Source organism: Triticum urartu, chromosome 7, assembly GCF_003073215.2.
Source record: "Triticum urartu cultivar G1812 chromosome 7, Tu2.1, whole genome shotgun sequence".
NCBI classification, from domain to species: Eukaryota; Viridiplantae; Streptophyta; class Magnoliopsida; order Poales; family Poaceae; genus Triticum; species Triticum urartu.
The window spans coordinates 64,496,379-64,518,367 of record NC_053028.1 but is presented as its reverse complement, the minus strand read 5'-3'; the positions used below and the strand labels follow the sequence as shown (position 1 = coordinate 64,518,367).

The window sequence follows — 21,989 nt, the reverse complement described above, 5'->3', positions numbered from 1 at the left end:
CTGAAGATGGTGAAGGCACCAAAGAAAGAAAAAAAAACAGATAACCAAAGCTTATTGAGCAGGGGTAGAGCTGGGTGGCGCTAGCTCTGGAGGGACCACTCGAGTGCCACTAAGCATGGAATCGTCTTCCTCGTCCTGGTGAGCTACTTTCTTGCGCAACACTTTCTCAAAATCAATCTTTTCCAAGGGCTTGGCATTCTCAACAGCGTGTGCCTTGGCTAAGTTGGAGTAGTTGGCAGCCGATTCCGCAATAAAAGCAATCTCCTCATCTGTGAGCTTCCTCAGAAATTTCGCAGGGTTTCCACCCCATACCTAAATTGAACAGGGATAGTCAACAACAGAGCACTTGCTGAGATAAGATAATCAAACAAGAGTTACTTAATTAAAAAAAAGATGAGCAAATGTGTCTGAGATGACCTAAATAAGAATCCAAACAATAATGGTGAAGTAAAGCACAACCTCTCCACAAGGGATCCTTGTGTTCTGTCTTACAAGGGCTCCAGCAGCAACCATCCCATGCTTTTCCACAATAACACCATCTAACAGGGTTGCTCCCATACCAACAAAAGCTTCATCCTCAACAGTGCATCCTTGTAATACAGCACTATGTCCTGCGAAACAAAGTTTGGAACATATATATTATATCAGAATACCAGTGAATTTTTTACATGAGAACGAAGGTCCTACATGGAAGAAAACAGGTTTAGTGTCAGATTGGTTCTGGCATATCATATAGTGGGCAATATGAGAGGCAATGGGCACCATTACCAATATCAGAGTTCAAATTTCGAATACGAATGTTTATTTATAGTGCATATCCTCTGCTAAATGTATGTCAAGCTAACTCTACTAAGGTTTTGCACAAAAGCTCAATTGCTCAAACTGTCTTCGAATTATCGATACTATTGTGTTGGAATAAAAACATGGTATCTGTCTGGTATGTATGCTTACAGTCCAGAGAGCATAATTTAGGGCTCCAATAACGAAATATTTGTGGATACCAATGAGAAGTAGTACCCCGATAAAGATCAGTAACAATTTTACTATACTAGACTTTGGTCTAAGCAAATAATGAACAATTAAACATCGCGAGGCTATGGAATAAAGCAATGGTTAAAACAAGAACCAGAAGGTATATCTATATTTACCTACTGTGACATTGTCTCCAATGATGGTTGGAAAGACTTTCCCAGTTAGATTAGATTTTGCCACATGCACAACAGAATTGTCCTGTATATTCGTCCCAGATCCAACTTGAACGTTATTTGCATCACCTGAAATCAAGTACGTTGATTTAGCAAAGGAGACCAAAATGATGCTCACTGGGAAATTGAGCACAAACCTCTTAAGACGCAGCCGTACCAAATTGAAGACCCTTGTCCAACTTGAACATCACCAATAAGGGATGCACTTGGAGCGACAAATGCCTCTTTGTGAACATGAGGTGCTTTGTCAAAGATGTTCATAAGTGTGCGATGCCTTGAAACTGGGTAGGTCCAAAAAAAATCATGTTAGCACTTTGATAGTTATAGTTGCTCACAACAGCACAAACAATTATAATGTATGTCAACATAAAACATAGCAATAATAATTAGATGCAGTGTACAACACTACAACATAAGCAGCATCCTGCAGATAAGCGTTCAGAAGATCAAATGATCAGAAAGTGTCATCTACCACTTCACAGCCACAGAAAGCTAATATGCAGATGAAGAAAAACTTACAGATGGATACACATTTTATCCATCTACAGAGTGTGACATGAAGAGGGAATACAAATTCATGAGCTTGATCAGGGACTAAGTGATCAAAGAAGATAGAGTCAATCAATATAAGTAAAATGGCAATGCCTTTTTTGTCACTGAAATGTGACACTTAGATATCATTCAGGAGATGTGCGATCAAAATGCTAACACGGGATTGCTAAGCTTACAAATATACAGAAACAATACCGCAGAAAACGACAAAAATAACATCATCAGATACACAAATAAGGGGTGAACACAACATATGCACATCCAAGGATAATGGGATCGATTAGGAAGAAATGTGCAGAACCAAATAGGCAAGTTCAGTTAATATGCAATTAGTATAAATATAACTGGGTAAGAGGCAAGTTCTACCAAAGAGTGACCTACAATCCGTACACTGTCCACCTCTGTATTTTTACCATACTATACATTAAACATGTTAACTAACTATTCCGAAACGTCAGTAAATAACCAACACTATATTTCACAAAATGAACTGAGCAACTCATCGTAGAACGACGGTCGATTTGAATTCGAATCTGTGCAAGACCTTGATGACCTAACAATGGACAACCCAGCCCCAATCTAATGGGACACACATAACCGTGATATTTCCTGAACCGTCCCTAACCCTAAGCGGCATTCTCGATCTGCTCACTCTTTTGGGGCCGCCCGAGAAGAACACATCCACGCGATGCCCGGAGTATCCGCAAAAATCGACGAGGGAGGGGGGGATTGTTAGGGGCGAGGGAATGTGTTTATGCTTCTTACTCTGCTCGTGGAAGAAGTAGTTCCCCTGGAGGCGGCAGCCGAGGCGGTCGAGGGCCTGACCGGTCTCCCGGATCCAGAACCCCACCGCGTAAAATGCCTTTGCCATCTCTCGGGGCGGCAGCGGCGGCGGCGGGCAAGGTCGCAGAGGCGGCGACTGCGGAGGCGGCGGTGGCCTTGCGTTTGTTGCGTCGGGAGATCTAGAGGAGATGGGGGAGCTGAGCTGGGAGCATCTCCAATGGATGTAAAAATTGGTGATGTAAAAATGATTATAGGATGGAAGAGAAAGTTTTTTTTGGCATTAAGGTGTAAAAAAATTGGAAAGCAATTGAAACATAGGATCTAATGGTGGGAGGCCGAGAGAAGGATCTGATGGTCATCGAGAGCCGAGCTCGATTCAGCCGGCGGTCACCGAGGACAGCAGTCGCGAGGCACAAGGAGGCGGGGGTGCAGCCAACTTCCGCGACGGCGCCCCACCCAAGAGCCAAATGAGGTCGGCAGCGGTCGCCGACCGGTAATTGACCTTGATGGCTGATGGTGGTCCAGTGTAACGCCCCGAGATCGATGTGCCAGGTGTCCTCCGCTTATTCGCTGTTGTTGCCTTGTCATTGCTTGCGTGTCATGCTTTGCATATCATGTCATCATGTGCATTTTATTTGCATGCATGTTCGTTTCTTGCATCCGAGCATTTTCCCCGTTGTCTGTTTTGCATTCTGGCGCTCCTATCTCCTCCGATGATCATTTCTACCTTCTTTTCGTGTGTGGGGGTTAAACATTTCCGGATTGGACCGAGACTTGCCAAGCGGCCTTGGTTTACTACCGGTAGACCGCCTGTCAAGTTTCGTATCATTTGGACTTCGTTTGATACTCCAACGGTTAATCGAGGGACCGAAAAGGCCTCATGTGTGTTGCAGCCCAACACCCTTCCATTTTGGCCCAAAACCCACCTAAGACCTCTCCATCATCTCGGTCGTTCGATCACGATCGCGTGGCCGAAAACCGCACCTTATTTGGACTCTCCTAGCTCCCTCTACCTATAAATATGTGATCCCCTCCAAAATTCGCGGTCTAACCCTAGATCTTCCTCCTCCGCGCGCCGGACATGTCCACTCCGCCACCGGACATGTCCGCCTCCGCCCCTCGTCCAATCAGATCGTGCCACGTCAGTGCCCGCGCCGCCCCACTTCGCCGCCGGCCCGTGAGGCCCGAATCGAACCCGCCCCGGGCCGCGCCGGGCCCGAGGAGGCCCGTGCCTCCGCCGCCGTCCCCGCGTTACCGGAGTTCCGCGCCGGCTTCGTCTCCGGCCGCCGCCGGCCAACAGCTCGCTGGAGCTGACCGAGCCGACCTCGCCGAGCGCCGCCGACTCCGTCGCTGTCAGCCTCCGTTGCCTCATCGGGCGCACCGCCAACCCAGCGCGCCGCCGCCTCGCCTGCTCTTCGCGCGACGCCGCTCCGGTCGCCGTCCGGCCTCGTCGTCGCCGGATCCGGGGGCGCCATGCCTAGATCCGCTTTCCGCCGTCGCCAGCTCGCAGCTCCGGGCCGGATCCGGCGAGATCCGGCCGGGCAACCGCCGCCGCCGCCGCCCTACGTCCTCTGCGTCGGCAGAGCGCGAGGACGCCGACGACCCCCGCGTGGGCCCCGCGTCTGGCCCGCTCCACCCGTGGTCCAGCCCAGCCTCCCTGGCCCAGCAACCCCACCTCCGGCCCGCCTCGTCCTCTGTCGTCCTGGGCCGAGCCCACTTGGTGAGCGTCCTGCTAAGCCTCGCCCTGAGCACACTTTAGTATCCAACGCTCACCTTTCTTTTCTGTCTGCGATTTTAACTAAGTCCCTGAAATTTTCAGTTTCAAATGCCCATGTTCATGATGTCGTAACTTTGCATCCGTAACTCCGTGTCGTGCGTGTAGCATATCAAAATGTTCGTCTCAGAGAGTACATCATTTCATCTCATTGCATCATTTTCATTTGAGTTCATCTTGACGCCCGAAATGCTGTTGGAAGAGTGCTATTTGAGTTAATTGTCAGATCTGCCGCACCAAATAGCTATTTGTCATTTTTGCCATGATTATTGTGTGCATGATATGCCCCTGAGCTCTTCATGAGTTTTGTTATATGCCATGTCATCTTTCCAGAGGTGCTTACCATGTATTTTTGTGATATGTGTGGTGAGTAGCACAAGCTTGCAAAGTAGTGCAGTCGTTAATGCTGATTTCAGGGACTTAGCAATTCCACTAAGTCCTTGATCTGTTTTTATCAATATGCCATATGTTCATGTTGTTTCCTAGTGATCCATGCCTCTTTTGAGGATGATCAGTAAGGATGATTTGTTAACCTTGTGGTGCTCTATCCATCCATGTCTTTGTTTGCATTTATGGAGCACCCTAGCTTGAGTCAATCGAGCTCTACTTTTGTTATTTCGTGAATCCTGGCAGATTGTCTACTTGTTAGCGATTTTGCCGAGGATGTTGTTGTTGATCCGTGCATGCTATGTTGTTGTTCTTGCCATGTCTAGCTTATATAATATGTATTCTTGATGGGTGTATGCTTAGTTTGTCATGCCTTGCTCTGTAGTGAGTGCATCGAGCTCGTAAACATGCCTACTCGCTATCTGATTTGCATGTTCCAGTTTTTCTCTAAGTCTGTAATCTGATTATGTTTTTTGCCATGTTCACATGCTTGCAATTGTATTTTCTGATCCCTTTTGGCTCAAGGTCACTAAGGGACTTTTGTTAAGATCTTTGAGTAGCTCCATGCCATGCCTTGCTTTGCCATGTTAAATTCCTGTAGCATATATTTTTCATGCTCCAAAGTGTGCTACCTGATCTGAAATTGCAGACTAGTGTTAATTTCACTAAGTCTGAAACCTGTTTACCAAGTGCACTTTTGCCATGCTTGTTTTGAACCTGTTAATGAGTGAATTGGCCGTAGCTCAGTGTTCATCTTTTGTTAAGCATCATGAGTGGATCCATGCCATGTATTTTGTTGCCATGTTTGAGTGTTGTAGCTTAATTATCTTGACGCATTTAGATGGCTACTTGCTGTTTATCGCAGACCGGTGCCATATTTGTTTTGCTTGCCATTTCCAAACCGTGCATTCGATTCCGGTGTTCTTTATATCGATTTCAACCGAAATCACCTCACCTTTCCAGTGGCACTCTTGGATTTTCCAAGTTGAGGCCAGGTTACATCACTCCTTTGCAAATCATGCATATGCATCGCATACCGCATCTCGCATATCATACCATGTTCATGTATTGGTTGTTTACTATGTTGTGTGCTTATTTCCGGTGTTTGCTTATTCGGGTTGGATCCGGTAACGTCGTGTTGTGAGGATTCGTTCGTCTACGTCCGTTTGTCTTCTTCATGGACTCGTTCTTCTTCCATGTGGGATCTCAGGCAAGATGATCATACCCTCGAAATTAGTTCTATCTTTGCTTGCTAGTTGCTCGCTCTTTTGCTATGCCTATGCTGCGATACATACCACTTGCTTATCATGCCTTCCATATTGTTGAACCAAGCCTCTAACCCACCTTGTCCTAGCAAACCGTTGTTTGGCTATGTTACCGCTTTGCTCAGCCCCTCTTATAGCGTTGTTAGTTGTAGGTGAAGATTGAAGTTTGTTCCTTGTTGGAACATGGAGATGTCGTTCCTTGTTGGAACATGTTTACTTGTTGGGATATCACTATATATCTTATTTAATTAATGCATCTATATACTTGGTAAAGGGTGGAAGGCTCGGCCTTATGCCTGGTGTTTTGTTCCACTCTTGCCGCCCTAGTTTCCGTCATATCGGTGTTATGTTCCCGGATTTTGCGTTCCTTACGCGGTTGGGTTATAATGGGAACACCTCGACAGTTCGCCTTGAGTAAAATTCCTCCAGCAATGCCCAACATTGGTTTTACCATTCGCCACCTAGCCTTTTCTTTCCCTTGGGTTCTGCAGACTCAAGGGTCATCTTATTTTAACCCCCCCCAGGCCAGTGCTCCTCTGAGTGTTGGTCCAACTGAGCGATGTCCGAGGCTACCAGGGGCAACTCTGGGCTGGCTTACCCGACGTCTGGCTCATCCGGTGTGCCCTGAGAACGAGATATGTGCAGCTCCTATCGGGATTTGTCGGCACATCTGGGTGGCTTTGCTGGTTTAGTTTTACCATTGTTGAGGATGTCTTGTGAAAGGACATGCGGTGCCCCCATGTGTGGTTTTGGTAATTGATGACAATCTCTATGGACTAACGGTTGCCTTGAGTTATATTTGAAGCATTTGTCCATAGGATTGTCTTGAAGTCCATGTGTTGGTTTCAAGGAGTTTATGAGATGGCCAAAGTGCTTTTCAAGGAATTATCCAAAGATTGGCCATGTGTGAGTTGAGATGGCCAAAGTGCTTTTCAAGGAATTATCCAAAGATTGGTCATGTGTGAGTTGAGATGGCCAAAGTGCTTTTCAAGGAATTATCCAAAGATTGGTCATGTGTGAGTTGAGCTTATTGCAAGCATGTCTTGAAGAAGAAGATTGTGTGATCATTCATGTTTACCTTCAAGACATCATCCAAATGAAGAGAGTTGGAAAGATTCAATGTTGATCAAGACTAAGTCAAGAGTGAATCAAGTTGATCAACTCACAAAGCGTAGAAGAAGTACCGAGAGGGATCAAGTGATCCCATGGTATGGTAAGCATTGTCCATTATGCTTTGTGTACTAACCCATGGTCTACGTGAGAGTTCTTTGTGGGGTTAGGTATGTTTCCATGGTCTTGCGTCAAGAGGAAGATCTCATACAACCCATGGAGGATGACATCAAGTGGCGATCGTCATCAAGTTTGCAGTGTGCAAGTTCAAGTGGAGCAACTCGAAGAGTGGCTCACCCATAATGGAGTATGGGGGAGCAATCAAGCTTGAAGCTTGCCGTCCATTGTGGTGTCAATGGAATTTTGAAGATGTGCCAAAGAGTGGCTCACCCATAGTGGAGTATGGGGGAGCAATCAACTAGTCTTCATCGAGCCAACACAATCAAGAAAGGTGGTCCAACTTGAGGAAGTCAAGATCGTCATCATCTAGCTCAAGTGGACTATGTGCAAGGCAAAGGTTTGCCCTTGATAGGTTTTCTATTTTACCGGTCTCATAGTGGTAGTTGGGAGACCGGGTTGTAGGATCGATTGCCGTACTATCAAGGGGGCTCTCTAGGGAGTAGCTTGATCGTATCATTAGTCGAGAGCTCAAACCATTGCATCCTTGCATCATGTTTCTTGGTTCTTGTTTGGTTCCATTTGTGAGTCTTAGAGCTTATGGTCATCTTGATGACAAGCTTGAGTTCATCAAAAACGGAGTTCGCATGCATCTTCTATGATGTTTTTGGTGTTGGAGGTTTTACCAGTCTTATCCGAGGAAGGGTTCTCACCATTTTATTATGGTCCTTTTCTCATTTGCTTCTTATTGATATTTCTCTCAAGATTGTGTTAGCCCTTGTCATTAGCTTACCAACAAACTTGGTTTCGTTGAATTCGGAGCTCGTATGCGAAAGTTGTGGCTGTTTTGATTTTGCCTGTTTTACACAGAGAGGTTGTACCGCCCCATGGAGAGGTTGTACCGCTTGACCGGTACAACAGGTGTTTGGAGCGGTTGTACCGCTCCAAAATTGGTCCGGAGGTTGTACCGGTCATGTACCGCTCTACCACCGGACTGGTCTTTGTTGTGGTGCGGTCGTTGGGCGGTTGTGGGCCGGTTGTACCGCTTATTGCCTGTTACCGGTTGTACCGGTGCTCATAGAGGTTGTACCGCTCCTATGTTGTTCTGTACATAACGGGCAGATTCGTGGGGACCTATTTAAGGGGGTCTTCTTCCCCAATGGTTATCTATCTCTTGAGCTCGTTTTTGCCCCCATTGTTGACCTTCTTTGAGCTTGCTAACTCTCAATCCCTCCATGGATTCTTGCTAGTTTTTGAGGGAAAAGAGAGAGGAGATCTAGATCCACATTTCCACCAATCACTTTCTCCTCTATGTGAGGGGAACCCCTTGGATCTAGATCTTGGAGTTCTTGGTGTTCTCCTTCTTGTTCTTCCTCTCATTTTCCTCCCTAGCATTAGTTGCTCCGGTGGGATTTGAGAGAGAAGGACTTGGGCACTCCGTGTGCCCTTGCCATTGCATTTGGTGCATCGGTTTGAGTTCTCCACGGTGATACGTGTAAGTGAAGTTTGAGAAGCTTATTACTCTTGGGTGTTTGGGCACCCTAGAGCTTGTTTCTCTTGGGTGCCTTGGCGCCCTAGACGGTTGGTATTGTTCGGAGCTCAATCATTGTGGTGTAAAGCTCCCGGCAAGCGTCGGGGTCTCCAATTAGGTTGTGGAGATCGCCCCGAGCAATTTGACGGGTACCAGTGACCGCCCCCAAGGGTTGCCAAAGTGTACGGGTTCGGTGACCGCCCCCAAGGGTTGCCATTTGTACGGGTTCGGTGACCGCCCTCAAGGGTCCCTTAGTGGAATCACGGCATATTGCATTGTGCGAGGGCGTGAGGAGATTACGGTGGCCCTAGTGGCTTCTTGGGGAGCATTGTGCCTCCACACCGCTCCAAACGGAGATTAGCATCCGCAAGGGTGTGAACTTCGGGATACATCGTCGTCTCCGCGTGCCTCGGTTATCTCTTACCCGAGCTCTTTACTTATGCACTTTACTTTGTGATAGTCATATTGTTTCTTGTCATATATCTTGCTATCACATAGTTGCTTATCTTGCTTAGCATAAGTTGCTGGTGCACATAGGTGAGCCTAGTTGCTTTAGGTTTTGTGCTTGACAAATTAAGTGCTAGGTTTATTCCGCATTTGTTCAAGCCTAAATCATAATCATTTTAAAACGCCTATTCACCCCCCCTCTAGGTGACATCCACGATCTTTCAATTGGTATCAGAGCCTCGTCTCTCTTTATTAGGCTTTACCGCCTAGAGAGTAAAGATGTCGACTAGGGGATTAGGATTCTCTGACACTCTTAGTTTCGATGGCACAAATTTTGATGTTTGGGTAATTCACATGCTTAATCTCTTTAGGGTCATGGACCCAAATTTAGAGCGAATTGTAGATATGGGTGTTTCTCCTCCAAAGGATCCCCAAAGATTATCTTTAGAGGATGAGAAAAACTCTTATCTCAATGCTCAAGCTTCTAATGTGCTTTTCGATGCTTTGAGCAATGTAGTTATATTTCAACTCATGCCGTTCCGGGATGCTCATGAGTTGTGGACGAAGCTTCAAGAAAAATATGGTGTGTCCAAGATTTGTGGGGATGATTGTTCTCCCTCCACCTCCGGTTGTATAGTCTTCTCAACTTCTTCTACTTCACCTACATGTGGTTTGCCACAAGGTAATGATATGGTGAGTAGTGTTGGTCATTGCAATGATGATAGTATGCTTATTGTGGATGATCCTTCATCACTATCTTATTGCAATGCTCCTTCTTTGGGCTTTAACACTTCGAGCACTCGAAATGCTTCATATGCTTGTGTTGATAGTCCTTTCATATCATGTAGAAATTGCTTGACTAAATCTCATGATGATATGTTTACTATGTCTTGTTGCCATGATAAAAATGCATATATTTCCTCGAATTGTTGTGCTAACAATGTAGAGGAAACCCAACACCCCATGGAACAAGATGTGGTCTTGAATGGTCCTTCAACGGATCCTACATCATCATCTATTGCATTTTGCCTTATGGCCAAGGCTTCAAAGGTATCTCCCACTTTGAATCCCAATATATCTTGTGATGATATTGATGATGGCAAGAGTGATGATGATGTTGATTATGATGAAGAGAATGATGATGTTGCCTCCTTAAAAATTAAGGGGGAAATGATTTTTAAAGCTCTTCTTAAGAATAAAATTGCTCGTTCCAACTTCATGGAAATCATGTCTATTGCTATTGAGGGCAAGAAATATATTGATGAGTTGGAATCTCGTCTTGAGGAGCATGAGGTCACCATTGATCAAATGGAAGGTCATGAGCGTGATTACGCTAATGAGATTGCGGACCTCTCTCAAGCTCTTGAACTTGAACAAACCACCAAGGAATCTCTTGAGGAGACTTTTGCTCTAGAATTATCTAGAGTGAGGGAATCTCATGATAGAGCTCTTGAGGTGGCCAATGATTTTGAAACTAAAAAGGAGGAGCTTGAAGTTGCGCATGCTAAACTCCTTGAGGACTTTGAGCACCTCGAAAAATGGCTCAAGGGTCATTAAGGATGAGCTCATCAAACTCACCGAGTCTCATGCTCAACTTAAAGCTTCTTATTCAAAAGAGCTTGCCAAGGTGTCTTCTCCTCTAGTTGCTAATGATGATTCTTGTGCTACTAACTCTATCTCTTGTGAAGCATCCATATTGAAGGAGAATGTTGAGCTTCGGGCTCAACTTGAGTTGCTATCTAGCAATTATGGGAAATTGGAAGAAAACCATGAAAAGCTCTCAAGCTCTCATGATGATCTTCTAGTATCCCATAATGAGCTAAAGATATCTCATGAGGCCATGATTTTTAACGTAACATCTAGTGAGCCTCATGTGGATACTAGCACTAATTCTAGTCAAAATGCTATATTGCCATGTGCTAGTCCTTGTAATTCATCTACTCACAATGTTGGTACATCTTGTGATGAATTGTTTTCCTTGCCTTGTTGCTCTAACGATGAAGCTTATACTTCCTCTAGTACTTGTGTTGAGACTAACCATGTAGAGGAAATCAAAGAGCTCAAGGCCCAAGTCACTTCTTTGAAGAAAGACTTGGAAAAGAGTCATGAAGGGAAATCCACACTCAACAATATCTTGAGTGTGCAAAAATCCCCCAATGACAAAGATGGACTTGGATTCAACTCCAACAAGAATAAGAAGTCCAAGGTGAACAAAAGGAAGGGCCAAGAACAAGTCAAGAATTCGGCCAAGATTGTTTGCTTCAAGTGCAAAGTAGAAGGGCATCATGTTAGATCTTGCCCATTGAAGAAGAAGCCCATTAGTGACAAGCAACAAGGGAAGCGGCCACAAGTACACTCTCATTCTCAACCTCAAGTTGAAGGAAAGCCTCTTCCCAAGAAGACTCAAGCTTATGCTTCTCAAGTTGAGAAATCAAGTGAGAAGAAAGTGAAGAGTGGACGTTGCTACCTATGTCGCGAGAAAGGTCACCTCGCTTCTTCATGCACTAGTGGTAACTTATCCAACCCAATTATTATTGATGATATCTATTCTCTTGGGAAGGATAAGGTTGGCAATGTGGTTGCCAAGTTTGTTGGTACTCAAAGTGGTTTGAAGCAAAGAACCATTTGGGTAGCCAAGCCTATTGTGACTAACCTCTTAGGACCCAACTTGGTTGGGGACCAACAAGCTCAAACTTGATCAATAGGTGATGTTGGAGGTCATTGGAGACTTGGCTACATTATGAAGAATTAAGGGTACTTCATCATTCTTATTGTCTCAAGCCAAGTCAATTGAATCATCAAGATTATATCTTATATCCAATGTGCCTCCTTGTGGTAACTTGTACCTCAATTGCTTACATTGAAAGTTACTTGCCCCCTTGCATGTTTTGGTTTTGTTCCTTGCATGTGTTTGTATATGTTGTGCTTCCAACTTGATTATCTTGAGCAATCAAGTATGTGTGTGTTGGTTTGCACATCATGTACGTGTGTGTCATGCGTTGAGCCTTTTGCATCTTCTTTATTTCTTAGTTGGCTCTTGTGAGAGATTAATGGAATATCCCATTATGGGGGAGTGATGTGCTTTGTGCACTTCACAATCCTATAAAGGTGGGTACATGGGGAATACCACTTAGTATTGATATTGCAAGCTTATCTAGTCACTATGTGGTATGTCTTCTCATGAGAAATTCAAATTCTAAATAGTCCATTAATTATATCTTGTTGGATCCTTTAATTGCCTCTTGTCTATCTTTAATTGGTATCACATTATGGGGGAGTAATATGCTATGTGTATATTACTAGCCTAGAAAATGTGTACATTTGAGATATTGTCATCTAGAGTTGATATTGTAAATTATCTTGTTCCTAGGTGGCATGTTAGCTCTACAAGTTGCAATTTGCTTTTTGTATGGTGTGAAGATGATGTCGGATATCCTTGCTATCTACCACCGGGAATTATTTCCATTTACTTCTTGTCTTTTGACAATTGGTACTCACTTTTATGGTAGAATTTATTGATCATCTTTACATTGGCTTTTGTTTTTTATTTGCCATTTCTCTTGCCAAGGATTGTATCATCTCCCTTTGTCTTCCATACCACTTGTGGATCTTGTTTAGTGTTTTCTAGATATAGTGAAAGTGGTGATCCCACCTTATGCATTTTGTATTCAAATGCAAATTCTCTCAATGCACTAGTCTTGGGGGAGCTATCCTATTTTCTATATAACACTCGTCTTGCGATCCTTATCAAGTGTGTGTTGGTGGAAGGCAAGCCGTTTTCATTTTGGTACTTTGTGCCATCATGAAACTTTGTAGAGAGCTTAGTTTGTTTGGAACCATCCTCTCTTTTGGGAGTTTGATACCTTTTTTTGAGTGTATCAATGGATATCTCATTCCTTGATGTATCTTTTATGGATATCCTCCAAGTGATGTTTTATTCATTTGGTATCTTTTCTTCACTTGGTTTTTCTTTGTCATTTGGTATCGGTTCTTGAAAGTCTTGAGCGTGCATATTAACTTCATGTAGTATCTTTGGCATGCTTTCTTTCTTCGACCCAATATATAGGGGAAACTCCACCAAGTCTCAAATTGGATGAGATGTGCATGAATTTCATTTCCTTTTCTATATGCACATATTTATGTGGAGTTTGTCCTATGTATTGTTGGTGTTTCTAACTCTTTGGTCCCAATGAGTTTGGGTACCATTTTGTTTATGTTGTTGTTCTAGGAACAATTGGAGATACATTGGATGCTTGGCTCACTCACAAGGAAGGTGTTGTCATCATGTGCTTATTGGAGTCGAGCTAGGATGATCAATGAACTACTATCTACCTTCAATTGGTATCTACTACATACTTCCAATGTTAACTCGGTAACAAGTATCTTCATATTCTTCATGCACACATTTCTTGCATCAACCTTGTGTAGGTTGTATCATGGCATGTTATTCATTCATTCTTGTTATACATGTTCCCTTTCTCAAAGCATCCCAACAATGATCTCTTGTTGCTAGTTGTGATGTCTGATGGGTGTGTGGTAGGAATTCATTTATATACAACAAGACCATATCTAGCCATGTGCTATGCTTCCAAGCAAATATCTTATTGGTATATGTATGACCTCCCTTTGGATATCTTGTTCCTCGTGTTGTAACTATTTCGGGTGTACATCCTTCTTTGTAGATATATATCATCATGATTTCGTCTACCTAGAATCTTATACACTTGAGATAAGTTGCATATCTAGTTGATATCCTTTCTTTCACGTCCACCTTGTCTTTCTTATGTTATTTCTTTGGTGGCTCCGTGAAAGCTTTTGCCTTGAGTGCGTGTCTTCTATCGTTGCATCTTGATGCACTCTTGTGTGGTGAAGATTATTTTCCTCATGCTTATCTTTACGAGGCTTTTGCCATCTTAATTGGTATCCCTCGTCTTGATGAGGCTTTCATCTTCTATCTTCACGACGGGTTGTCACAAGCATATGTTCTTTATATCCTTATTAGTAAGCTTGTGAACCCATTTGTAGTTGTGTGTGGGAATGATAGGCCTTGCACCGTGTGCCTCATTCTTTCAAGACTTTATTGATGCTTAATGCTCATCCGTACTTTAGTCTTCTCAAGTGTTTTGCCTTGACTCACACACATCATTTTTGTTGAGCCCTTTCTTAAGTTGCCTCTTTTACTTGTTGCTCAACCATGTGTTTGTTGCAAGTACTAGGTTTTGTTTCCTATATGCTCACTTGCACTTGTTGTAAGTTTCTATTGATTTTGGGGGAGCTGTGATCCTATTTTGTGCACTTTGTATCCAAATACAAAAATTCTTATGTGTGCACAAATCATGGGGAGCTTCTCTAGTTTCTTTAGAACACTCCTTTGCTCATATCATAATATCCTTTATTCATGTAGCTCGTAGGATCTTTGGTCTAGTTGGTTCAATTGATACCCGTTGATTGCTTGCTTCAATTGGTACCTTTTGATTGCTTGATTGCTTGTGTCTCTCTTTGTTATGTCCTTGTGGCATATCATTCCTTTAGCAATCTTGGTGCCTCAATATAGTTGGTCTTCCTCCAAGTATTACCGTTGGATATGTGTATTGCATTCCACTCTCTTGTTGAGAAATACACAACTTATGGAGGAACATAATTTATATTGGCCTTCTAAGCTTTTCGCCCATTTTGGCAATCGATGCCAATGGGGGAGAAGTTTCAGAGAGTTTTGTGGATAAGTTTAGAGAGTTTTTTTTCTTCTTGCTTTGGTTTTGTACCTAAGCATTTGCATCTCATACACATGCATTGTTGGTTGTTGCGTTGCATGGTGATAAATAATTCCTTATATAAACTCTCTTGAAAGTGATTGTCATCAATTACCAAAATGGGGGAGATTGAAAGGACATGCGGTGCCCCCATGTGTGGTTTTGGTAATTGATGACAATCTCTATGGACTAACGGTTGCCTTGAGTTATATTTGAAGCATTTGTCCATAGGATTGTCTTGAAGTCCATGTGTTGGTTTCAAGGAGTTTATGAGATGGCCAAAGTGCTTTTCAAGGAATTATCCAAAGATTGGCCATGTGTGAGTTGAGATGGCCAAAGTGCTTTTCAAGGAATTATCCAAAGATTGGTCATGTGTGAGTTGAGATGGCCAAAGTGCTTTTCAAGGAATTATCCAAAGATTGGTCATGTGTGAGTTGAGATGGCCAAAGTGCTTTTCAAGGAATTATCCAAAGATTGGTCATGTGTGAGTTGAGATGGCCAAAGTGCTTTTCAAGGAATTATCCAAAGATTGGCCATGTGTGAGTTGAGATGGCCAAAGTGCTTTTCAAGGAATTATCCAAAGATTGGTCATGTGTGAGTTGAGATGGCCAAAGTGCTTTTCAAGGAATTATCCAAAGATTGGTCATGTGTGAGTTGAGCTTATTGCAAGCATGTCTTGAAGAAGAAGATTGTGTGATCATTCATGTTTACCTTCAAGACATCATCCAAATGAAGAGAGTTGGAAAGATTCAATGTTGATCAAGACTAAGTCAAGAGTGAATCAAGTTGATGAACTCACAAAGCGTAGAAGAAGTACCGAGAGGGATCAAGTGATCCCATGGTATGGAAAGCATTGTCCATTACGCTTTGTGTACTAACACATGGTCTACGTGAGAGTTCTTTGTGGGGTTAGGTATGTTTCCATGGTCTTGCGTCAAGAGGAAGATCTCATACAACCCATGGAGGATGACATCAAGTGGTGATCGTCATCAAGTTTGCAGTGTGCAAGTTCAAGTGGAGCAACTCGAAGAGTGGCTCACCCGTAATGGAGTATGGAGGAGCAATCAAGCTTGAAGCTTGCCGTCCATTGTGGTGTCAAATGGAATTGTGAAGATGTGCCAAAGAGTGTCTCACCCATAGTGGAGTATGGGGGAGCAATCAACTAGTCTTCATCGAGCCAACACAATCAAGAAAGGTGGTCCAACTTGAGGAAGTCAAGATCGTCATCATCTAGCTCAAGTGGACTATGTGCAAGGCAAAGGTTTTCCCTTTATAGGTTTTCTATTTTACCGGTCTCATAGTGGTAGTTGGGAGACCGGGTTGTAGGATCGATTGCCGTACTATCAAGGGGGGCTCTCTAGGGAGTAGCTTGATCGTATCATTAGTCGAGAGCTCAAACCATTTCATCCTTGCATCATCTTTCTTGGTTCTTGTTTGGTTCCATTTGTGAGTCTTAAAGCTTATGGTCATCTTGATGACAAGCTTGAGTTCATCGAAAACGGAGTTCGCATGCATCTTCTATGATGTTTTCGGTGTTGGAGGTTTTACCGGTCTTTTCCGAGGAAGGGTTCTCACCATTTTATTATGGTCCTTTTCTCATTTGCTTCTTATTGATATTTCTCTCAAGATTGTGTTAGCCCTTGTCATTAGCTTTCCAACAAACTTGGTTTCGTTGAATTCGGAGCTCATATGCGAAAGTTGTGGCTGTTTTGATATTGCCTGTTTTACACAGAGAGGTTGTACCGCCCAATGGAGAGGTTGTACCGCTTGACCGGTACAACCGGTGTTTGGAGCGGTTGTACCGCTCCAAAATTGGTCCGGAGGTTGTACCGGTCATGTACCGCTCTATCACCGGACTGGTCTCTGTTGTGGTGCGGTTGTTGGGCGGTTGTGGGCCGGTTGTACCGCTTATTGCCTGTTACCGGTTGTACCGGTGCTCATAGAGGTTGTACCGCTCCTATGTTGTTCTGTACATAATGGGCAGATTCGTGGGGACCTATTTAAGGGGGTCTTCTTCCCCAATGGTTCCCTATCTCTTGAGCTCGTTTTCTCCCCATTGTTGACCTTCTTTGAGCTTGCTAACTCTCAATCCCTCCATGGATTCTTGCTAGTATTTGAGGGAAAAGAGAGAAGAAGATCGTAGATCCACATTTTCCACCAATCACTTTCTTCTCTATCGTAGGCGCGAACTCTGTTCACCATCTAGATCTATGCGAGTTCTTGGTGTTCTGAGTGCGCTCGTCTCCTCTCATCAATATTCCATCCTTAGCGCGATGTAGTTTGTGGCATCCACGTTGCAGAAGAATTTGAGCAGAAGGACCTATGGGCAACCTCCGTGACCGCTCTGCATTTGCATTTGGCCAGCATCGGTGTGAGAGATTCTCCATGCGTTATCGTGCGAAGTTGATGTTTGCGAAGGCGTTATTACTCTGCTGGGTGTGTTTGTGCACCTAGAGCTGTCCTCTGGGGCCTCCTTGAGCTGCCCTAGCACGCGTATGGTGTTGTTCGTGCTGTGCACAATCTTTGTCGGTGTATAAGCTGCCGGGTGCAACGCGTCGGGCTCTCAATTAGAGTATAGTGCGAGCATCAGCCTACCGAGCAATTTGCCCGGTACCGGTGACCTGCCCCCAGGTGTCCAAAGTAGTAGACCGTGTCCCGCGTGACACTGCCCCCTCAAGGAGTTCGCCCATTTTACCCAGTTCTGGCTGCACGCCCGTGCAAGTGCCTCCTCTAGTGAAAATCACGGACCATCTTGCATTACTTCTTGCTTGAGGCGCCGTAGAGAGGTTATCTCTCGGTGGCCCTTGTGCTTCTGGCGAACCCATTTGCCACTTCCACCATCGCTAGCCAAAACTAGGTACTTGCATCTCCCACAAGGGTGTGAACATTACAGCCGCTCCCTACTCCTCGGTAGTCTGCCCGCCGCTTAGCCTCGTGTATCTCCACGTGTCTCTCTTACCCAGACTCTTTATCTTAGTAGCGAGCGGTTACATTTGTTGATAGACCTATTGTTCTATTCGATAATATACCTATGGCTATCGCATTAGATATGCTTATCTTGCTGTGGCATAAGTGTTGAACTGGGCGACATTAAGTGGCCCCTAGATGCTTAGTTTCGTGCACTGACAAATGTAACCGCATAGGTTTAATATTGCGACATGTTGTACAGCCTAAATCGGATTTACATTTACAACATGCCTTATTGCTGATGCCTCACTCCCTGCTACGCACTTGACATCACACGATCTATTCATACTATGTAACGATTCCGAAGTGTCTGAGTCGGCTCCCGTCTAGAGAAGGCAATCTATCCTACACCATTTGTGACCGCCTGAGAGCTTTGCTCCGATGGGTACAGTGCATGACCCCCTGCAGAGTCTTAATCCGTTTCATAAGAGGCAAGATGGTTAATATTAAGGAATTAACGTACCGCTATAGTAAACTGATCAGTTGCACTTATTCACAATGCTCTCAACCGCAGTGCTCGTGTTACCAGTTCGATAGCTGCTTCTTTGCCTGCCGGACTATGACGGGATACAAGACACTAGCCTGTGGAGGTAAGAGCTTGACGCTCTAGATCATCTATAGGAGTCACTCTGTTCATAAATTCATCTTTCAACTGCCGAGGGTTGCCAAAGTGTACGGGTTCGGTGACCGCCCCCAAGGGTTGCCATTTGTACGGGTTCGGTGACCGCCCTCAAGGGTCCCTTAGTGGAATCACGGCATCTTGCATTGTGCGAGGGCGTGAGGAGATTACGGTGGCCCTAGTGGCTTCTTGGGGAGCATTGTGCCTCCACACCGCTCCAAACGGAGATTAGCATCCACAAGGGTGTGAACTTCGGGATACATCGTCGTCTCCGCGTGCCTCGGTTATCTCTTACCCGAGCTCTTTACTTATGCACTTTACTTTGTGATAGCCATATTGTTTCTTGTCATATATCTTGCTATCACATAGTTGCTTATCTTGCTTAGCATAAGTTGCTGGTGCACATAGGTGAGCCTAGTTGCTTTAGGTTTTGTGCTTGACAAATTAACCGCTAGGTTTATTCCGCATTTGTTCAAGCCTAAATCGTAATCATTTTAAAACGCCTATTCATCCCCCCCCCCTCTAGGCGACATCCACGATCTTTCATCTTGTAACCGGGATTCCGAGTCTGATCGGGTCTTCCCGCTAGAAGGAATATCCTACGTTGACCGTGAGAGCTTGTGATGGGCTAAGTTGGGAGACCCCTGCAGAGTCTGATCGGTTATGGGCAGATGGTAATTTGTTAACGTCCGGTTGTAGAAAACCTGAAGTTGACCTTAATTAAAATGCATCAACCGCGTGTGTTACCGTGATGGTCTCTTTCCGGCGGAGTCCGGGAAGTGAACACGGTGTTGGAGTTATGCTTGACGTAGGTTGTTTTAGGATCACTTCTTGTTCATAAATTCTCGAACGTGCTTTGCCTTCTCTTCTCGCTCTCATTTGCGTATGTTAGCCACCATATATGCTAGTCGCTTGCTGCAGCTCCACCTGATACCTTTACCTTACCTATAAGCTTAAATAGTCTTGATCGCAAGGGTGCGAGATTGCTGAGTCCCGTGGCTCACAGATACTTCCAAAACCAGTTTGCAGGTGTCGATGTTACCGTGCAGATGACGCAACCAAGCTCAAGGAGGAGCTCGATGAAGATCTTGTCCTTTGTGTTGTTTCGGTCTAGTTGATCAGTAGTGGAGCCCAGTTGGGGTCGATCGGGGATCTGTGTAGCATTGGGGTAGTATTCTTTTATTTTGGTTCTGTAGTCGGACCTTGATTGTATCTGGTTGATGTAATGCTTTATTCATGTAATTGTGTGAAGTGGCGATTGTAAGCCAACTATGTATCTCTTTCCCTTATGTATTACATGGGTTGTGTGAAGATTACCTCACTTGCGACATTGCTTTCAATGCGGTTATGCCTCTAAGTCGTGCTTCGACACGTGGGAGATATAGCCGCATCGAGGGCGTTTCATCCAGTGACGACCATCTCGAGTGATGGAGGTGGCAGGAACGGTCGGAATCGGCGGTAGCGTTCCGAGATTCCGCGGCAGTGATGGGGTCACGACGATTGTCTCAAGCTATAGGAAACAAGTGGTGGGGTTGGGGCAGTCACGAGAGTGGCAACAATGGCGATAGGCGGTGAGAATCGTCCGGAATCGAGAGTTCTGGAAGTCTCGGTGTGGCGTTTGGGTTCCAGCCGCAATTTTTTGGGCCAAAATTTGAGGCTGGCAAAAATAATTTCATCACCAGATAGAGATATGTCATTGTTGGATCTGGACTTTTAGGACCAAAAGTGCTCCAAACGGCATTGTTTTGGAATACAGTTGTTTCCATCCTCTGTTGAAGATGCTTGATAATTCTTCAGTGTATCTATAATTTTTGAAGGGAAAACTTTGTTTTTGCCATTATAGTTTTTGCCCACTTCATATATGCCACTCTAGAATTTGACATCTCACTTTTCCACTTTTAGTTTTTGACAATATATTACAAATGTCATTATGTTAGGTCAATGGACGTTTTGACCAAACAGAGCATGAAAAGACCATATTGCCCTCGGGTATTTGTTTTGCTTTTGCCACGCCCCTTTTTGCCAAATATTACTTTTTCTATTAGAGTAATGTCTAAATTCACTAAGCTGATGTGTTACAATTTTTGGCATGACCTATTTGAAAATATAACAATACACATAAATACACTATTTTGATCAAAAGTAAGCACAATACATCATGACCAGTAGCATAGTTGAAAGGACATGCGGTGCCCCCATGTGTGGTTTTGGTAATTGATGACATTCTCTATGGACTAATGGTTGCATTGAGTTATATTTGAAGGATTTTTCCATAGGCATTTCTTGAAGTCCATGTGTTGGTTTCAAGGAGTTTATGGGTTGACCAAGGTACTATTAAGGAATTATCCAAAGATTGGTCATGTGAGTGTTGAGTTTATTGCAAGCATGTCTTGAAGAAGAAGAAGATTGTGTGATCATTCATGTTTACCTTCAAGACATCATCCAAACGAAGAGAGTTGGAAAGATTCAAGGTTGATCAAGACTAAGTCAAGAGTGAATCAAGTTGATCAACTCACAAAGAGTAGAAGATGTACCGAGAGGGATCAAGTGATCCCATGGTATGGTAAGCATTGTCCATTGCACTTTGTGTACTAATCGATGGTCTATGTGAGAGTCTATGTGGGTTAGGTACATGTCCATGGGCTTGAGTCAAGAGGATGATATCATACAACCCATGGGAAGGATGACATCAAGTAATATGTTAGGGGCGAGGGAATGTGTTTATGCTTCTTACTCTGCTCGTGGAAGAAGTAGTTCCCCTGGAGGCGGCAACCGAGGCGGTCGAGGGCCTGACCGGTCTCCCGGATCCGGAACCCCACCGCGTAAAATTCCTTTGCCATCTCTCGGGGCGGCGGCGGCGGCGGCGGGCAAGGTCGCAGAGGCGGCGACTGCGGAGGCGGCGGTGGCCTTGCGTTTGTTGCGCGGGAGATCTAGAGGAGAGGGGGGAGCTGAGCTGGGAGCATGTCCAATGGATGTAAAAATGATTATAGGATGGAAGAGAAAGTTTTTTTGGCATTAAGGTGTAAAAAAATTGGAAAGCAATTGAAACATAGGATCTAATGGTGGGAGGCCGAGAGAAGGATCTGATGGTCATCGAGAGCCGGGCTCGATTCGGCCGGCGGTCACCGAGGACAGAAGTCGCGAGGCACAAGGAGGCGGGGGTGCGGCCAACTTCCGCGACGGCGCCCCACCCGAGAGCCAAATGAGGTCGGCAGTGGTTGCCGGCCGGTAATTGACCTTGGTGGCTGATGGTGGTCCAGTGACGACCATCTCGAGTGATGGAGGTGGCAGGAACGGTCGGAATCGGCGGTAGCGTTCCGAGCTTCCGCGGCAGTGATGGGGTCACGACGATTGTCTCAAGCTATAGGAAACAAGTGGTGGGGTTGGGGAAGTCACGAGAGTGGCAACAATGGCGATAGGCGGTGAGAATCGTCCGGAATCGAGAGTTCTGGAAGTCTCGGTGTGGCGTTTGGGTTCCAGCC

The 21,989-nt window shown here is 44.7% G+C and overlaps 1 protein-coding gene across 1 annotated transcript; it reads right to left on the bottom strand.

Annotated features, from left to right (window-relative positions):
* On the bottom strand, positions 1–21,459 carry LOC125520299 (gamma carbonic anhydrase 1, mitochondrial-like; the record flags this gene model as incomplete). Its single annotated transcript, XM_048685188.1, is given in 6 exon segments — positions 1–312; positions 460–611; positions 1,149–1,274; positions 1,343–1,486; positions 2,523–2,655; positions 21,366–21,459. Coding segments are annotated over 5 exon segments (789 nt in total). The 5' UTR covers positions 2,629–2,655; positions 21,366–21,459.
* Positions 21,460–21,989: the final 530 nt, after the last annotated feature.